Source organism: Magnolia sinica, chromosome 1 (assembly GCF_029962835.1).
Source record: "Magnolia sinica isolate HGM2019 chromosome 1, MsV1, whole genome shotgun sequence".
In the NCBI taxonomy this organism is placed as follows: domain Eukaryota; kingdom Viridiplantae; phylum Streptophyta; class Magnoliopsida; order Magnoliales; family Magnoliaceae; genus Magnolia; species Magnolia sinica.
In genome coordinates this window covers 110,221,166-110,238,747 of record NC_080573.1, presented here as the reverse complement: position 1 = coordinate 110,238,747, position 17,582 = coordinate 110,221,166, and the positions used below count along the sequence as shown (strand labels likewise).

General features: G+C 38.9%; 1 protein-coding gene across 4 annotated transcripts in view; it reads right to left on the bottom strand.

Annotated features, from left to right (window-relative positions):
- Positions 1–2,762: 2,762 nt before the first annotated feature.
- Positions 2,763–17,582, bottom strand: part of LOC131253755 (small GTPase LIP1) — a 41,091-nt gene continuing 26,271 nt past the window's right edge. The window contains exons 5-8 of one of the 4 annotated variants that reach the window (XR_009175294.1): positions 7,253–7,306; positions 7,018–7,160; positions 4,950–5,025; positions 3,106–3,235 (exon numbers count right to left, since the gene is read on the bottom strand). Coding sequence is in view for 3 of the 4 variants with exons in the window: in XM_058254896.1 (XP_058110879.1) it covers positions 3,043–3,238; positions 7,018–7,160; positions 7,253–7,306 (393 nt within the window). In the remaining variant the exon portion in view is untranslated. Of the gene's footprint in view, positions 3,239–4,949; positions 5,026–5,362; positions 5,793–7,017; positions 7,161–7,252; positions 7,307–17,582 lie in introns of those variants that run through there. The other 3 variants (XM_058254896.1, XM_058254902.1, XM_058254910.1) reach the window with 3 other exon arrangements.

Below are 17,582 nucleotides of genomic sequence, written 5' to 3'. Positions count from 1 at the left end.
ACTTGTACGGTAAAAATAAGAGAAACTATATATAAAATCAACTTAACTTGGTGTAAGCTTAAAGGAATCCCTCAACTCTAATTGTAGATCAATCTAGGGCTTATCCTAGTGGGAAAAATAAAAATTCAGATTTTAGACAGTTTAAATTTCACATGTATGGCATGGGTCGAAACTACAAATTTGATCAGGTGGTTTAGAAAATAAAAAACTAATATATATATATATATAATTAAATTAAGGTTGACCTATCTTAAGATTAAGGGAGGATGATGAGGAAGTAAAAGATGAATAATACTTTGAATGGGTTGGGATGCACACCATTCTCCCTCTTCTTCTTTTTCTCTCACCTCTCTCATCTTTCTCATCTCGTGCGCAGGTGCGTAGGAGAGCATGCCTCTCTCTCTCTCTCTCTCTCTCTCTCTATATATATATATATATATATATATATAGTCGAATGCTTAGCTGGGCACCACTTCGCATGAAAGTCTTGTGAACTTTTTTGAGAATTCATCATACATGATGTGAATCCAAAATCTTAACGGTCCACATGAAGCAACACCTCATGAAACCACTCGGGCCCAATTTTTACTTTGATCCAAAACTTTGGTGAGCCGTGAAAAATGAAAACAGTTTCCTCCCTTGATTTGCATCTCTTTGCTATGGCCCACCAAAATTTTAGATCAGGGTGAAAATTTGTCCCTTGAGGTTTCATGGGATTCGGCATCTCATGGACCGTTTGGATTATACACACATGACGCATGTGCAAAGGTGCGCACATGCGTAAGTGTGCAGGTGAGAGTGAACTCTATATATATATATATATGGTGAGGTGTTAGTATGCCTATGCCCATGCTCAAACCTAACCAAAACTCAATTCTTTCACATGCACACACACAAAATACCGTGATAAATGTATCATCGATGATTAGTAATAATAATTAACACTTTTCAAATCATTAAACTAGAAAAAAATTAAAAAAATAAATAAATAAATAAAAGAAAAGAAAGAAAGAGGTTGATTCCTCTGCGACAAAGCTTTTCCACAACATTTTGCATTTGGGACCACCTTTGTGTGTGCAGTATTTATGCAATCCAGCATGTCCAACATGGTCTCCCACCATGAAAGTGGGATGTCCTAGATTTCAAGCCAATCCAATCATTAGATGAGTCACACGTGAATTTGCCTCTTTTGGGTCGTTCGACATTGTTTTATATGATATGGTCCATCTATTGATGGGATGGTCATAATTTTTCAGGCAGTGAAGCTCAAATGGATGGGTTATATGGCATACACAATATGGTGTGGCAAACACACAAAGTGCCTTAAAATTTTGACAAGGAAAAGAGGAAATTTTGATACTTTGACAAAGTTTGATCAACCAATAGTTTATTTGCAACATTAATTCATGTTAATGGTGGTATAGGTAGGTGTGGGTATGGGTGGGTCTCGATGCATGGCTCGGTAGTAGACGCTCTGTGTTTCAATACCGAAGTCCTGAGTTCGAGTGCCCATGTGGAGTATGTGTGGGTGGGTGGGTGGGTGGGTGTGGGTATTGGTACTTGACACTATTGAAAAAAAATCAAGTCATAAACAAGTATCCAAAACCTTAATAAATCCCGACACTAATGAATATGAGATGTATATGTGTCCGCTTAACTTATATATGGGTGAATACTCATTGTTGCGCACGTGTACATTTACTCATTCCCAACTAGAAACTGGCCCATTGTCACCCATAGTAAGCTAGCAATATACCATTGGTCATGTGTGGGACATCCTAAGCATGCAAAAGAATATACCCATCATGAAAGTGATATACGAAAATTAAGGCTGATCCATTAAACAAGTGGGCCACACCTATATCTTGTTCTGGATTATGGGACCTTTTATTAATTTTTATTATTTAGATTACTGCTTAGGAAGAGAAATCTCTTAAACCAATGTCCTGCCCATATATTTATAAACCTTAATGTTAGAAAACAATTAAATTAGAGACTAACTCTAAATGAAGCCCTAGCACTTTACTAGATCTTCCTAGAGACTTAAAACCACCTGTGGCATCTATCATGCAACGGGATACTTTAGAAAAGCCTTTTGTGCCATGTGTAAAGCTCCTAGCGCCAATCTACAGAGGCACAGATGTTAATTCTTATTCATCAGACACTTAATCTCTTCAATAACAGTAGCAAGCTTGTTTCGTTTACAAGATTTCACGAAATGTAGCTCTTCTCATTCAATTGAAGGCCAAAATAATTTTATATCCATGCAACCAACTTTTAGCGAGAAATTAAGACCAAGACTATAAATACCCCTTTAAGCACCATTTACAGAACTCTCCCCACTTCAACAATTTAACTTTTTCTACCTCTCAGAACTTTAAACATTAACATTCATCTTCCCAAATGAATGAGAATCTCTCACCAAAGTTGAAAGAGGCAATTCTTGTAAAACAACACCTTAGGGAATCCTATTCCTATGGTGATGAGTTTTGTGATTATTTCCACAAAAACATAAATAGCCCTCAAGTTTTGTGAATCTCAAGGGGCTTGTTGCTAGTACTGTTGCTATACTGATCATATTCATTACAGCATTTTCCTTTACTAAACTAAAAATGAAAACAAATGCAAGTTGGCCTATGCATATTCACCGAGAGCAAGGTTAGGCCCATTCATGTGGTCTTGCCGTCCAAACAAGTTTTGTGGGCTCATTTAAATGTATGGTGAAGCAACTTGTCTTACACCCCACCCTTCCTGCTGTAAAATGAATAAAATCATGTTTCTGTTCTCCAGCCAAAATAGGAGGAAAAATATCACATTTGATTTCTGTTTCAGTAAATCAAAAAATCAATATACATCCAACCGATCCACAGAGACCTGAACGAATCAATTGCAAAGAGATAACAGACCGGTGACAGAGTAATAGTGGGAGGCATTCCAAACAAGGCAAAAAAAAACCACACAAAATGCAGTGTCTTTTTTTCACAATGATCGCCTTAACTGCATGCCTTAGCATCCATATTCTGGGTGCATAGTTTTGATAAATCAGACGTTGATGTCAGCTCGCTTTGATTTTGTGCTCCCATTATCTGCTGAGCCAGCTGCAACAAATCTCGGAAGACTATAGTTTTCAGATATGGACACTGGCTGCTGTGGATAGAGAGTGGGAGGCGGTGTGAGATTGCGCTGAGCAGGAAGTGGAGGGAATGCATTGTAATTGTAGGAATCGCTGCTTAGGCTGCTGCATGCAACAGGAAACCTAGTAAGATGTTGGAGCAGAAAACTTGGAACTCCAATCCCACAATGAAATAGAAAACACACATCATAATAAATTTAGTAGATGAATGTTACAGATGCATCACAACCCTCAAGGTGCACTCAAGCTGCTCACCCCTCTGCTCCACCATATGATGATTTAGACCTTTCATCATCCATAAGCTTCCACTTCAGAAGGAATCTTTCTTGTTTGGTATCTCACATTTGCTAGCTCACCTTTGCATGGAGGGTCAGATTTCTGATCGGTGAGATCTTTTCCATGTTGCCAACATACCAATGGAACATGATCACATGCGATTCCTCCATGTAGTATACCTTACCACATGGATACACAGCCACAAGAAAGAGTAGGACATGGAGCAGGAAAAAGTGGCATCCATAACAAAACATGAGACATTTGGTAAGGATGCAAGTCGCATGAAAGATTTAATCATTCGACATGAACATCCAAGCTCCATGATGCGATAGTATCTGTCGCATTTCTTGTTACACTGATAAAAGAAAATTAAAAATAAAAATCGAAACTCATTAAACAACCAATTTGCAAAACACATTTATCTGTGGGGAACGCTCTTTCCATGAAATGCCACAATAAAGCTCTTTTGGTTAGCAACAGCTGAAAGCTAATATGTAAAAGTATCAGAAAGCACAGCTGAAACACGAACATTATGATCATAGACTGAATATTGAAGACTTCAAAGAGGCACACAAACACACCCATGCAGCGATTTATCTTCCGCCAGTGTGTCACTAGTGCATAACATCAGCGCCATGCGAAAGGTGGCCGCATCATAAAGATCACTCGGGGTGAAAACTAGGATGGCCCATTTATTAGGCAGGCTACACTTTTGAAATCAATGAAAACTGGTGGTATAGATAACCAATACAGAATTTGTGTTGGACATGGATATTGTGTTGTCTAGGTAACTTGGTAAAAGTTGTTACATTATGAGCTGCCACTGGTCTTCAAATGACTTCGTGTTCAGATCACCGCTTCCTAAAGAAATAAAGGAAACTGGTGGCTACCATAAATTTTTGACATACAAATAGACTCATCCTCAAAATGCAAGTAGATTAAAAAAGATTATGGAATGAAATGGGGGCCCAAGGAAAATGCCATTATATAGTGCAAGGACCAAACCAATGCATCATACCACTTTACAATGATGTGATAAACCTTTAAAAATGGGTCATGAGATAATTCAAAAGGGCTTGGAGAAGCATTTGACGAGAAGGTAGCACCAAATACATTGATTTTTTTTTAATGTTTTTAATGTTTTTGTTTAAGATGAAAAGTGTCTTTCAGATTAACTAACATCAACTTTCAGAGTGCTGCTTTCCATCATTATTTTAGGGAACAAGACGCATTTGTCGTCAAGACGCGATGTTTTAAAACCTGGACTGCCTGCCTCATGACCCACTTTTTGCTGACAGTTTGGTCCCAAATGACCCAACTGCCATCCAACCTGTCTGATCATGACCCATTGTGTCAATGACTTGGTCCAAAACAGTCCACGCATCAGTCCAAGTCAACAAATTAATTTACAAAAAAAAAAAAAAAAAAAAGATATGGAAAAATAGAATAAGATATAGGAGATCATGGGAAAATATAGCTTTTACAAAAAGAAACAAATATATGAAAAACAATAACTGTCAAAAGGGAATTAGAAATGAACCTTAAATGCTCAAGAACCATGGCCAAATTTCCCTCAAACTTTGGCTTCTTCTTAGCAATTTGACACCATCTTTATGTTGGAGGGATTTACAAAAGAGAGCCTGATACTTAAAAGAGTACGAAAAGGATAAAATATGATCGTATCAATGTTCTCTTTCTTTTCAAAATAGACCATCCATATCACTCAACACATGCAAACAATGGATGGCGAAGGACAGCCCAAAGATACTCTTACCCTGATATGCAAACCCAACCATACAGCTTACAAGAGAACATCGTCATGTAAACCACAACCCACCCACCCCCCTCCTTTTTCCAAAACCTAGTTTCCACTTTAAAATCCTTCAATCCCACAAAGACATGGAACAATAGTGTTAAACATCATCATAATCATCTAAGCCTTATCACAACTAATTGGGGTCAGCCAACAGTGTCACATATGACAAGGAAATTAGGAAAAGGAGAGATGTTCAAATTCCATCCAAAATAGCGAAGTTTTCAACACTTAACCTATCATGCAAGCATATCCCCTTAAAAGTTCAAAACATTTCGGATATGGCATTAGGTAGTCATAAAACAGCCCATTGTACTTCAACACTTACAGAACTGCCATTTTGCCCAACAAATCTCAATTTTCCTGGGCAATAGCACTAGGATAGGTTCCTTTAGATGTCTAAGGTTGAATAAAATGGTGGAAGAAGGCATTTGGATTCTCATGGAAGGCAGATCCCAGATTTGTTGGGGGAACCATTTGATCTTGCAGCGATATTCAAGCATTATGGGAAGATAGTGGAGACCCTGATTCCGATTGAGTTACTGGCAACTTGGTGGGGAGACGAACCTACTGCAGGGCAGTTCCAGTAAAATCTATTAAATATATCAACTTGTTTTTTTTCACAAGACAATTCAGTGTGAGTAAAACATTGAGTGTTCAACACGACCTTCTCTTTCCACATGGTGCCTGATTTGTTTCACTGATCTTCAACAGTGCCCTTCAAACTTAAATCTCAACATGGAACCAAAAGCACATTGCATCCTTATCAAATCACACACTTCACACAAAAATTTAAAATCCAAGCCACCTCCACTGGAGACTCAATGCCCAAACTTGCCGAAGATGGGATTCAGTACAAGGGAAGTTGAAAAGGAATTGAAAAAGAACTAAAAAAGAAATCTGCTCTGGAATCATAAACCAGATGCTGAAGATGTCAGAAGTAGACATGCCAACCCCCTTTGGTAAAGAAGGCAAAGGGGAAGGTAGGATGGTTGACCATGTTGCTATACCTCTTTCCATTTTCTAACTTAAAAATTCAAGAACAGGACAGTTCACCTAATGATGGCAGCCCAGACGGTCTGGCAGTTGGATTGGTTGGGCTGTCTAAACAGGGCAATTTCTTTCTCAAAACAACTCGATTAACAACCCGACCCTTCTTCTTTTTTTTCTTTTTTTCTTTTTTTTTTTCCACCGATCTGCTCTGGGTTTTAGAACACTATTGAGTCAAATTTGAAGTACCAGCCAGAACTATTTTTCCTTTCAAATCAATGAAGAAGCATAATTGATTGAAATAAAGGGAACATGGACAGGTAAAATTCCAGCAAGACATTCTCTAAACCAAAGAAAAAAAATTGGTAGGCTCTTGGATTTGAGAGCCCATTCTCTACCATCTGGTGCAAATATGTCAGTCTGTAGCTAATGTCAAAGATGGCTAAAATGATCATGTTTCTATAAGGTGGAAATATTTAATATCAGAATCAATTTCTGAAGATATCTCTGTCACTAAAAGATCAGGATTCCTTGCAGTTTTCTGAATAGAAAGGTATATCAACCTTTTCACCTCAGAGAAAAACAAAAACCATAAACAAAACAAAACAATCCTAAAAAATCAATGGTCAAAAAATAAAATAAAAAATGAGTGAAAGAAAAATTCATGTCCGTTTAAAGAGGTGTGATTTTCATGGGATTCAACATGTGCCGTAAAAACTAATAGACATTTGGGACAACAGAAACATCAGTTGCTATCAAGAAAGTGCCTCAGAACATAAACAGCTCAGTACGTGAGGGAACAAACCTTGTAGCTTTGTAGAATTGATCATCATCACTTATCTCGCCTCCAACATTCTCCCCTGAGCGGTGGAAAGAATTCTGAACTGGCATCACAGACCATCGATTTGGTGCGGGCAGTTCATCTGAAAAGTATCTTCTCCTGATCAGCTGGGAAACCATGATCGACAAACATTAGACTCTTGCAGTAATTATCCAAAAAGAATAGACGATGATCAGGCCACAGTAACACAAACACAGACCATATGGAAGAACTTCATTATTGCTTCCTTGTCGATTCTCGCTTCTTTTGCAGCCTGCAAATTTCGAACAGAAACAAAATACACACATGGATTAGGATCTGATTTTGAAACTGTCAACATAGAAACTAATCAAAACCTAAAACTGAAAGGTGCATTTATCCCAGTCCTTTTCAGTTTGCAGCCTTGTTTGCCTGCAGAAAACTAAGGTTTCAAAGCCTGAAACTTTACTCATATTTGATGAATGTCTGAGCCTAAGGCGACGAGAGAACGATCACCCATAGATGGTTGCATGCTAACATGTTGATGAGGACATTTGAGCACCATACCAGAGGAGGGTTGAGCCAGTCGTCTTATGGCTTGACGACCATTACATGGGGCCCACTTGACCCAGTTCACATTCCTGGCCATGTTGAAGACCCCTCGTGCATCTTCATCCGTGCATCTTTGAAGACCCCACACTAGGAAGATACACGTGGGTTGAATATAGGAGCTTGATGGATGCATCAGACCGTTGGATCGAGTAGACACGACAATTAGACCATTAGATCATCATCGGTGGACATCTCGATCATGGACCCCCTTGGGCCACGAAATATTTTAGTTATTTAGATTGTTTACATGCTTCGTTATTTTTGGTATACCTTATATTTGTGTTGAGATTAAGGAGTTAGGAGCAACTTTTAATTTATTAAGCGTCTTTATATTGAGAATCTTATTTGAGAGTGTCTTTTTGTAAAGGGTCTTTTCTAAGACTATAAAAGAGAAATATGGGTGTGTGAAGCCCTAATGCCATTATTTTGAAAACTAATCAAAACCTAAAACTGAAAGGTGCATTTATCCCAGTCCTTTTCAGTTTGCAGCCTTGTTTGCCTGCAGAAAACTAAGGTTTCAAAGCCTGAAACTTTACTCATATTTGATGAATGTCTGAGCCTAAGGCCACAAGAGAACGATCACCCATAGATGGTTGCATGCTAACATGTTGATGAGGACATTTGAGCACCATACCAGAGGAGGGTTGAGCCAGTCGTCTTATGGCTTGACGACCATTACATGGGGCCCACTTGACCCAGTTCACATTCCTGGCCATGTTGAAGACCCCTCGTGCATCTTCATCCGTGCATCTTTGAAGACCCCACACTAGGAAGATACACGTGGGTTGAATATAGGAGCTTGATGGATGCATCAGACCGTTGGATCGAGTAGACATGACAATTAGACCATTAGATCATCATCGGTGGACATCTCGATCATGGACCCCCTTGGGCCACGAAATATTTTAGTTATTTAGATTGTTTACATGCTTCGTTATTTTTGGTATACCTTATATTTGTGTTGAGATTAAGGAGTTAGGAGCAACTTTTAATTTATTAAGCGTCTTTATATTGAGAATCTTATTTGAGAGTGTCTTTTTGTAAAAGGTCTTTTCTAAGACTATAAAAGAGAAATATGGGTGTGTGAAGCCCTAATGCCATTATTTTGAAAAAAAAAAAAAAGTTTTGTATTTTCTCTTCTTCATGTGATTTGAAGAATACTCCATGTGATTTAAAACTTGGGTGTGGTGTAATTTCATTCCCCATTCAATGGAGGCGCGAGGCTTCCATCTATCATCATCCTTTTCTCTTCATTTCTATCTAAAATAGGTATTTTCCAAAAAAAAAAAATCATCTCTCTTCTTTCCTTCCTATCCAAGACCATCGAAATCATCTTTTTCTTCACCTTTTCATCATCCAACTTCAACCCCAACTGAAATCAACCATTGACCCAAAAACCCTTGACAACGACCCATATGTGCGAGCCCCTAAGCTGACCGTATAGACAACCACTCAATCACTTGCTTCCCTTATAAAAACCCCTTGATTCCCCATCCATGACCCTACCCTAAACACTAGATGCCCTATTTCCTATTTTTTCCAATTTCTAAAAACCCGAATTCCAAAATCCTCAATTCCTATGAACCCTAATTTTCTAATTTTCAAAATTTTCCCTTCCTAAATCTAATCATAAAACCTACAAGTCATTCCCTTGAGTGTGGAATATGCCTATGCTAAATTGAAAGTTCTATCCTTTCATCGAGCCTAGTTTTAATTGATTTATGTGATTTCTTAGCATGCAGACATGTGATTTAAGTTAAATCAGACTTTATTTCCTATTGTTTTCTCTTAATTACTTGGTGGGTTAGCATCTTTTGTTAATTGAATTACTTTTTGAACTATTTCATAATCTCCACGTTGCATGCTAGCATTAAATCATGTGTCCTACATCACATGTCATACAACCCTATCTTTCCCACCAACATGTCACTTGTTTAGGACATCAATACCATGCAAACAGTAGGTCCCATCATGAAGGTTACTAATATCACAAATTTGGCCAATCCACTCTTTTGGTGGGCCAAACATGTATGCTCGATTCAGACTGTTAGTAGTCCGTTAATTCAAACAGTGTGGTCGATCTAATGAGCATATCCAAGGTTTTGAATAACAGTATCAGTGGGTAAATCAACCGGGTCCAAGCTGAGATGATAAGGAGTGAACTGGACCCATACTAAATGATGGGGGCTTCTACTGGCCGATTTCTTTATTTATTAATTTTTTGGCCCAAAATTCTTGAAAAAAAAAATGGAAAAATACGAAAAATCAAGTGTAAACACCAGAATCCATCTTCTTTTTTTCCTCATATTTTTATTCAATGGTGTATCAAACCCTCCTTTGATTAGAAGTTGTTTGTCATCTTTACCTACTGAAAGTCAACCAATTAGGCCTTAAACAAAATCAAGCATGATTTGGTGAATTATGGTCCATTACATTGAAAAAAGAAAAAGATGAAAAAAAAAAAATGTGATGGTTCCCCTTCTTCCCGATTTTTTTTCCCAAAATGGTCCATTCCGCTTTGATTTGTTGAACCCCATGCAAAATCTTGTGGTTTGTCCTACGATAGGCTTAGGCCTGATCTAAATAAGTTTTTCAGCTTCCTATATGGTTGAAAGGAAGAAAAAGGTGAAAAAAAAAAAAGAAGAAGAAGATGATAGAAAAGTAAAGTAAAAAAAAAAAAAGACAAAAAGAAGAAGAAGAGGCAAAAGAGAGCCTTACAAAAGAGGGCCTTCAAAGCCATATCAATGGCGATATGGCCCATATTGGACCTTGTAAGGTGGGGACTGTCCCAATTACGATATACCATATTGTTACCAGTTTTTCTTTAACCAGGAGAAGATCAACCGGATTTTTGTGTCAGGTGATCCTCATGGTAGGGCCTATCATTTGCATGGTATGGACACCCTACACAAGTGGTGTGTCAATAGGAAAGATGGGGTTGAATGGCAAGGTAGCATACATTCGGATGTAGGTTATCAGTTTTCCTTGCTAAAAGATTTCAAATATTTATAATGCAGAGGCATTTTCACATCGGGTTCGAGTGGGGTTGCCTATAGAATGCAAGGGCACACTCGGGGTGGGCGGCCCGTGTGAGGTAGGTGGCTCATGTGAAGTGGAGCCCACGAGGGGGTTCATCCGAGGTCCTAATCCATGGGATGTGAGGCCTGGGCTATGAGATAAAGGAATTGATTTGCCATGCTCTATCAGTTCGAGCTTTTAGAGCAAGTGGTTAATTGTCATGCATCAAAGTGGTATCAAAGCGAGAGGTCTCGTGTTCGAGACTCCTCGCCGAGGGTGATTAATTGATGGGGACATCACGCGCACACGCGCACTCACGCCGCCCCCCTACGCACGTACGTACGTAGAAGGACCCCACCATCGATCTGGCTCGATGACGACGTCCAGGGAGGGCCTCCTAGCTAGAAGTCAAGTTTTGGTTCAGAAAAGTGGCCCAATAGTCAAGAAAAGCCCACCATGGGATCTCATGATCGTGGCCCACTCGTCGGATTGATTTTATATTTTAGGTTTTGCTTATTGTTATTATTTAGAACATCGTGAACGCTTTAGATTTTCTTGTTTGGTTTTTATTTTAGTTTACTTCATCGCCAAGTAATAGGTGTCGCACATGGTGCGAGTTTTTGGGTATAGGGTTCTCCCTATAAATAGGCACCCCTTGTAGTTCTTTTCATTCATTGAAGTTAATAAAAAAAATTCCTGCTTTATTTTTCTGCTCTCTTCGTGAGTTGTGGAAGAATTCAAAAGTGGGTGCGAAGCCCTCCCTTTTCGAAGGGTCAAAAGTGAGTGCGAAGCCACATCGATCACAATCCACCCCCATCTTCCATCATTTTTTCCATCTTCCCCACCATCCGTACTTTGAATTTGTCCTTTTGTTGCATCGATTTCTTCATTGAAGCAGTTTTCCAGATTTCGGCCCGCAGGCCAGGTGAAACTTCGAGCACCACGCGCAAACCGTACATTGGATCGAGCTGAAATTTGGAGGTTTTGGAGTCCATCCCTGGCCGACCAGGGCCAAGGTGGCCTTTTTCTGAATAGTGGGCCCCACACGCGTGCGGCCGGGATCACACGCACGTCCGTCTGGGCCATTGTTGCTGTCCACACGCGGGATTATCTTTTGGCTCAGGTTTTTATCCTCTCATAGCCATTTTTTCATGAATCCTAACCCTATATTACATGATCCCTAATTGATTTGCCCCTTTTTATCACCTTAGGGTTCCTTGAATTGAAATTAGGGAATCCCTTGTATTAGGGACTGATTTTTATGCATGAGTAGTTGATTTTATTTCCCTTTGACATTGTTTGGTTTATAATTTTATCGGTCCAGTCCTAGCCTGTGTCGGCTTGGACCCGCATAGATTCCCCTTTAATTGAATGTTTGGATTTTCATGTGGGATGTGGAATTTGTGTGATTGTTTCTGAATTGGTGTGATCTAAGCCTGCAATCTTGCATATCATATTTAATTTTCCATGTCCTGCATCATTAATGCAAGGGCATTTTCACACCAGGCTCAAGTGGGGTTGTCTGTGGGACGCAGGGGCACATCGAGGTGAGCGGTTCATGTGAGGCAGGCCCCACCCGTGTGAAGCGGGTGGCTCGTGTGAGGCAGAACCCATGTGAAGTGGTGCCCACGAGGGAGGTTCGTCCGAGGTCCTAACCCATGGGATGTGGAGCCTAGGCTATGAGATAAAGGGATTAATTCACCATGCTCTATCAGTTCGAGCTTTTAGAGCAAGTGGTAAATTGTCCTGCATCAATTTAGTTCGATTAAGTTAAGAAGATATATTGCAAAAAATAGTAGACCAGTGAGAGTAGAAAAAAAAATGATAGGCCTTCATTAGCTCCATGCAATAGTGCCTGCCAGCGTGACTTTAGCTACTTCGACGGTGAGCTCTATTGTACAACACTATACTTTTTACACAACCTGATATGACAAGAAGGTTATCATCATTATAGACTTGTCCTGGTTATTTGAGGTCATCTTTATATATCTTGTTTCACCATTCATTCCTAACTGTGACCTTATACTCAACAAATGAAGCCTTCACATCCCTTCTCCTCATAGATCTTCTCCCCATCCTCCTTTCAAGCCCCACAACCCTAATCACGGTTCCCCTCCTTACTCTGGTCATCTCTGGTTTTTGTTGCATCCTAATGGGCCACTCATACACAGTTTCGAATTACCATATTCCTGATACCATCCTTCCTAGCCTTCCACTCATCCTCTTCTCATGTTGTTTGAACAATATTGTTCCCCATATAACCTTCAGTACCATTGGCATGCAAAAACCACACAATGATCTATATGCACATCTCTGCTTCATCTACACAGCTTTAATTCTATTGTAAACATCCTCATCAAACTTCACACCCTTTGAACTATACATCCAAGCTAGCAAAAAACTTCCTTTGATGGATCTCTTGGCAATTTATTTTAACCAGTCTCACCTCGATTATAACTATTCTCACTAAAGTTGCATTCCAAATATCGTGTCTTAACCATCAGACCATCTAGACTCAAAAGTATGCCAAGAGAAAGATTCAAAACTCAGGAGAGAGAGAGAGAGAGAGAGAGAGAGAGAGAGAGAGAGAGAAGATAGCTATCATTTTTATTATCATTATTATTATTTTGAAAGGTTCCACAACCAGGGATTGAACCCTGGATGACTCACACACACTACACTGTCTGTGGCAGCTCATCTAACGAGCGGGAGACAAGATAGCTATCACTTACCTATGTACTAAAACTACATTACATGGTTGGGGGAAAAGCAAAAAGGAGGGAGGCTTACCGCGGCATCCCTTCCTATCTTGGGCTTCTGCTGTCTGTAGGTTCACTGGCCCAAACCCTATGGGAACCGGTGATTATCAGATTGCAGAGGAGATTGACACGGTAAGAAGGAAGATGATACAAATAGGATAGTGTGGTGTTTCAGTGTTGAACCCTGGCAATTATGAAATTTCTCTTGCATCAGTAGATATTATTGAACTCAATAAAAATTTCTAGTTAACAAACATTTTCCTACATTGGACTAAGTTTTTTGGTGTACATGCATGAAATTCTAGAAGTAAAAGTTTCTCCTACATCAATTGATTTGCAGCACTTCCAACCAGCATTTGCCACTTGTCATCAATCAGAGTTAGGATCTGTCATCATTTTGTCCACTGTAGATACTGTTAGAGATACATGATACAGAAGGTAAAGGTGCAATGGCGATTGTGCTTGGACAGGAGTGCAGTTATTGTCTTATCTTTGTCAGGGGCGAAGTTCTTGTCTTTCCTATTGTTTAAGCCCCTGGTAGCTGCTTTGATATACCTGGTTGGTGCAATAAAACTGGTTACTCATCCCTCCTCTAAAGAAATGGGATGACACTCCCAATAACCCTACACATCCATTGGTTTAGGGGATGATACTCCCCAAGAACCCTAAACAAAGCTTTGGGGTTTTCTTCTTGGAAAACCTTGCAAGTGAGATGTAGAACATAGATCATTTCCAAATCCATTAATGATTTCTCTATGAAGCCCTTCCAAGAGCTTTGTGTTTCCTACTCAAAAAACCTTGCATGGAAAATATCCAGAACCCCTTCCGATATCAATTGTTTCAAACCTATGGTTCTAACATTTCAATTAACAAACTGATCTGATCTTTAAACTGCAGTTCAGGTCATATGATTTTTCTGCAAGAAAAACTACATTCATTGCCATATGAAGATTTTCCAGATGCTGGGTGGAAATGAAAAGTTGAGGTGGAATGATCGAGAGAACTGATTTGGGAAAAAGAACACAACTCAGATAAAGAACTACTGACTCGAAGATGGAGATTCAAAGGTGAAGGCTTCAGCGATTAAGATAATGATTCTTTATTCAGAATTTGGTGGTATTGCTTAATTTAAGAGATTTCACACTAGAAACAGACAACACAACATGAGATTTTGATCATCTCCACAACCAAAGAGTGCTTGAAAGATGACGTATTAAGGATGGTTTTAGAGGAGCCTTTTTTAAAAGTGAAATCGATCGAAGCACAGGAAATATATCATGGTCAATGAGACGGTGAAGAAACTTGCATCGACAGGGAACCAAATCATGGAACATGTCAGTGCTGAGTTTCTTTCCAACAGCTGAAGAATCATGTGGTCACAATCTAAGGGAGAGTGATTTTTGCACACTACCTGCAGTGCTCAGAAGATTCATGCTTTACTGAAATTATTTTCACAAAATCATTTTTTTAGAGTTTTTGCACAAGCACCCCTCCCTTTTGTCTATACAAGAAAAAACCTCTTATTTTCGTATTTGTAAATGACACCAAACTTTTTATGTATTTGTGCAAAAATCCCCGTGGTTAAATTTTGTTGGTGGATGATGGTAGGATGTGTAAATAGTGTTACTTTTGAGTTGTTAGCATGTTTAAATTACTATTTTACAATGTTGTAACATGCCTTACAAGATGGTAAGGCTTAATAAATGCCTTACATGGTATTTTGGTGATATGCAATATGAAGCCCATGTGGCATTTGCATATTGGATATGGCTGTTCAGTCGGTTGCTCCACTGGAAGTTTTCTTTTTTTTTTTTTGCATAAAAGACGCTCCTTTTTTTAATGTTCATTCACTCCAAGCCTCATGGGTTGGATGAATTTGACTCTTCAAGTGTTGGCCACTTTCTTCTGCTGTCCTTTTATATAGCCATTGACTGCATGGTTACCATCATCTTTGATCACCTTTTGACAATCGATTATTGCATGCAATTGATTGGATGCTTAGGATAATTTGATGGTTGTAATTTTGAATCATGGCTTGCATCGGATGTTTGTTATCTGATGATCATGAATGGCCTAGATCTTGCACACGCCACACTGGTACGAGTGTCGTGAATCACTTAGTGAGAGGACCACCCAAATTAAGTTGGGCCATCTTCACTGCAAACTCACTGTTGCAGGACCGATGCATGAACCAATTAACTTGTGAGATCAAATAGCCAAGTTAAGATACTTTTGAATAAATAAATAAAAAAAACATTAAAAAAAACAAAAACAAAAACAAAAAACAAACAAACAAACATCGCTATAATCATCACAAATATCATAAAATATCAAAAGAGTATCATGCATAATCCTAACCTAAGTCACCAACATCGTAACACAAGATTATTAAATAAAAAGAAACTATGATCTAATGGATGTAGGGACATCCAATTAGCATAGGATATAGTCTATTTCAAAATAGGAAACCTAATATAACTTATGATGAAAATTAGGGTTTGGGTAATTTGGAAAAATAGGAAATTAGGAATTTTAGGTTTAGGGTTAGAGTTTTGGGGATGGAAGAAATGGGTTTTGAAAATGACGGTTGAAAACCAAAAGGGGCAGGTGAGATTCACATGTATGGCGTGGGAGAATGGATTTAGGTCGGTTAAGGTTTGGATTGTGGATGGGTATAGGAAGGTTGGGTTTAGGAAAAGACAAAGATCTGGGATGGGGAGAATGAAGAATCTAAAGAAAATATCTGAATGGGGGAAAAAAATAAAAGATGGTGTGGGGATAGATGGAAACATCGGACTTCCGTTGATGAAGATTAGCCTCGCACCAATCTTCCTTCCAAATTGCATGGAAGTATCTTCAAATCAGATGAAGATGGAAGAAGAGAGCTTTTCTCTTTTTTATCACAAAATCCAATGGGAGAGAGGTCACATGCCCCCCCTCTTTTTATAGATCCAAGAAGTTTCAAAATTTACAATAATCCCCGTCTTGTGAATCTTAACGAAAATAGCACTAGTCTAAATAAAATCAACCAAAACACTCATAATGTGTCCAAATATAAAATAATAAAAAACTAAATCCTAAAAGATGATAAAGTTTAAAACTAATGTGGACGATCAACGATCAATGGCCCGATCATGTAATCCATGCGATCCAATGGCCCGATCGTCGCGTCCCTTCGATCCAACAGTTTGAATCACTCCATAAAGCAGCCCATGTACATCTTCCCAGTGTGGAGTCTTCCAGATGCTTGCACATGCACATGGGGTCTTCCAGATGCTCGCACATACACATGGGGTCTTCAGCATGATCACGGGTACTCGCCTAACCACAAGGTGCGACCCGCCTCCTCTGATACGTTACATACGTACGTAAGGGTGTACGTGACGTGATGTCCTCATCACTCACCACAAGATGAGCTCAAATAAGGACTGTCCAATTATAGGTCCTCAACATTAGTAGTCCATAGCACAATATATGATCCAAACCACACATATAGCAGGGGAACATGAATACTGCTTGGTGCCATTAGATCCATTAGATAACCTTGTTAGGTGATCAAACCATCTAATTGATGGGCCCCAATTCAGGATTATTGTAGATTGGTGTCTTGAAATGAAAGGCATGGACAATATAGTGTCCCCATAGTCAGCCCCGTCCAATAATCAGGTGGGTCATAACACATAAAATAGACAAGCATTCTTCGTAAGTATACCATGTCCGCTATTTACATGGTGGGGCTAGTGTTCAAAATATCAGTATCGCGTCATGTATCGCATCCTTGGGATACAGATACCGATACATTTCGGTTATTGCACGGGATACATCATTTGTATCAGGTAATTTATCGCACTTTTTGGGAAATAAGGGGAAACATTGGAAAATTGGTTGAATTTTTCAATGAAACTTCATGGATTATTAAAAAAGACCTTAATACACACTTTTAAATCATAACATCTCAAAAAAAAGAAGTGCACATAATAGGTTTCCTTTGTATATGGTCCTAAGTTATGCATTGTCTAACTGAACTAATACAACTATATTCAAATTGAATACATAACATTTAGAGTGTATGTGATGATCATTTCATCAAACGCTCCTAAATACTTCAAAATTAGTCTCAATTGACAGCTGGTTGAAAAGAAATTTTGAAAAAAATAATAATATTTTAATAATTTTTAATTA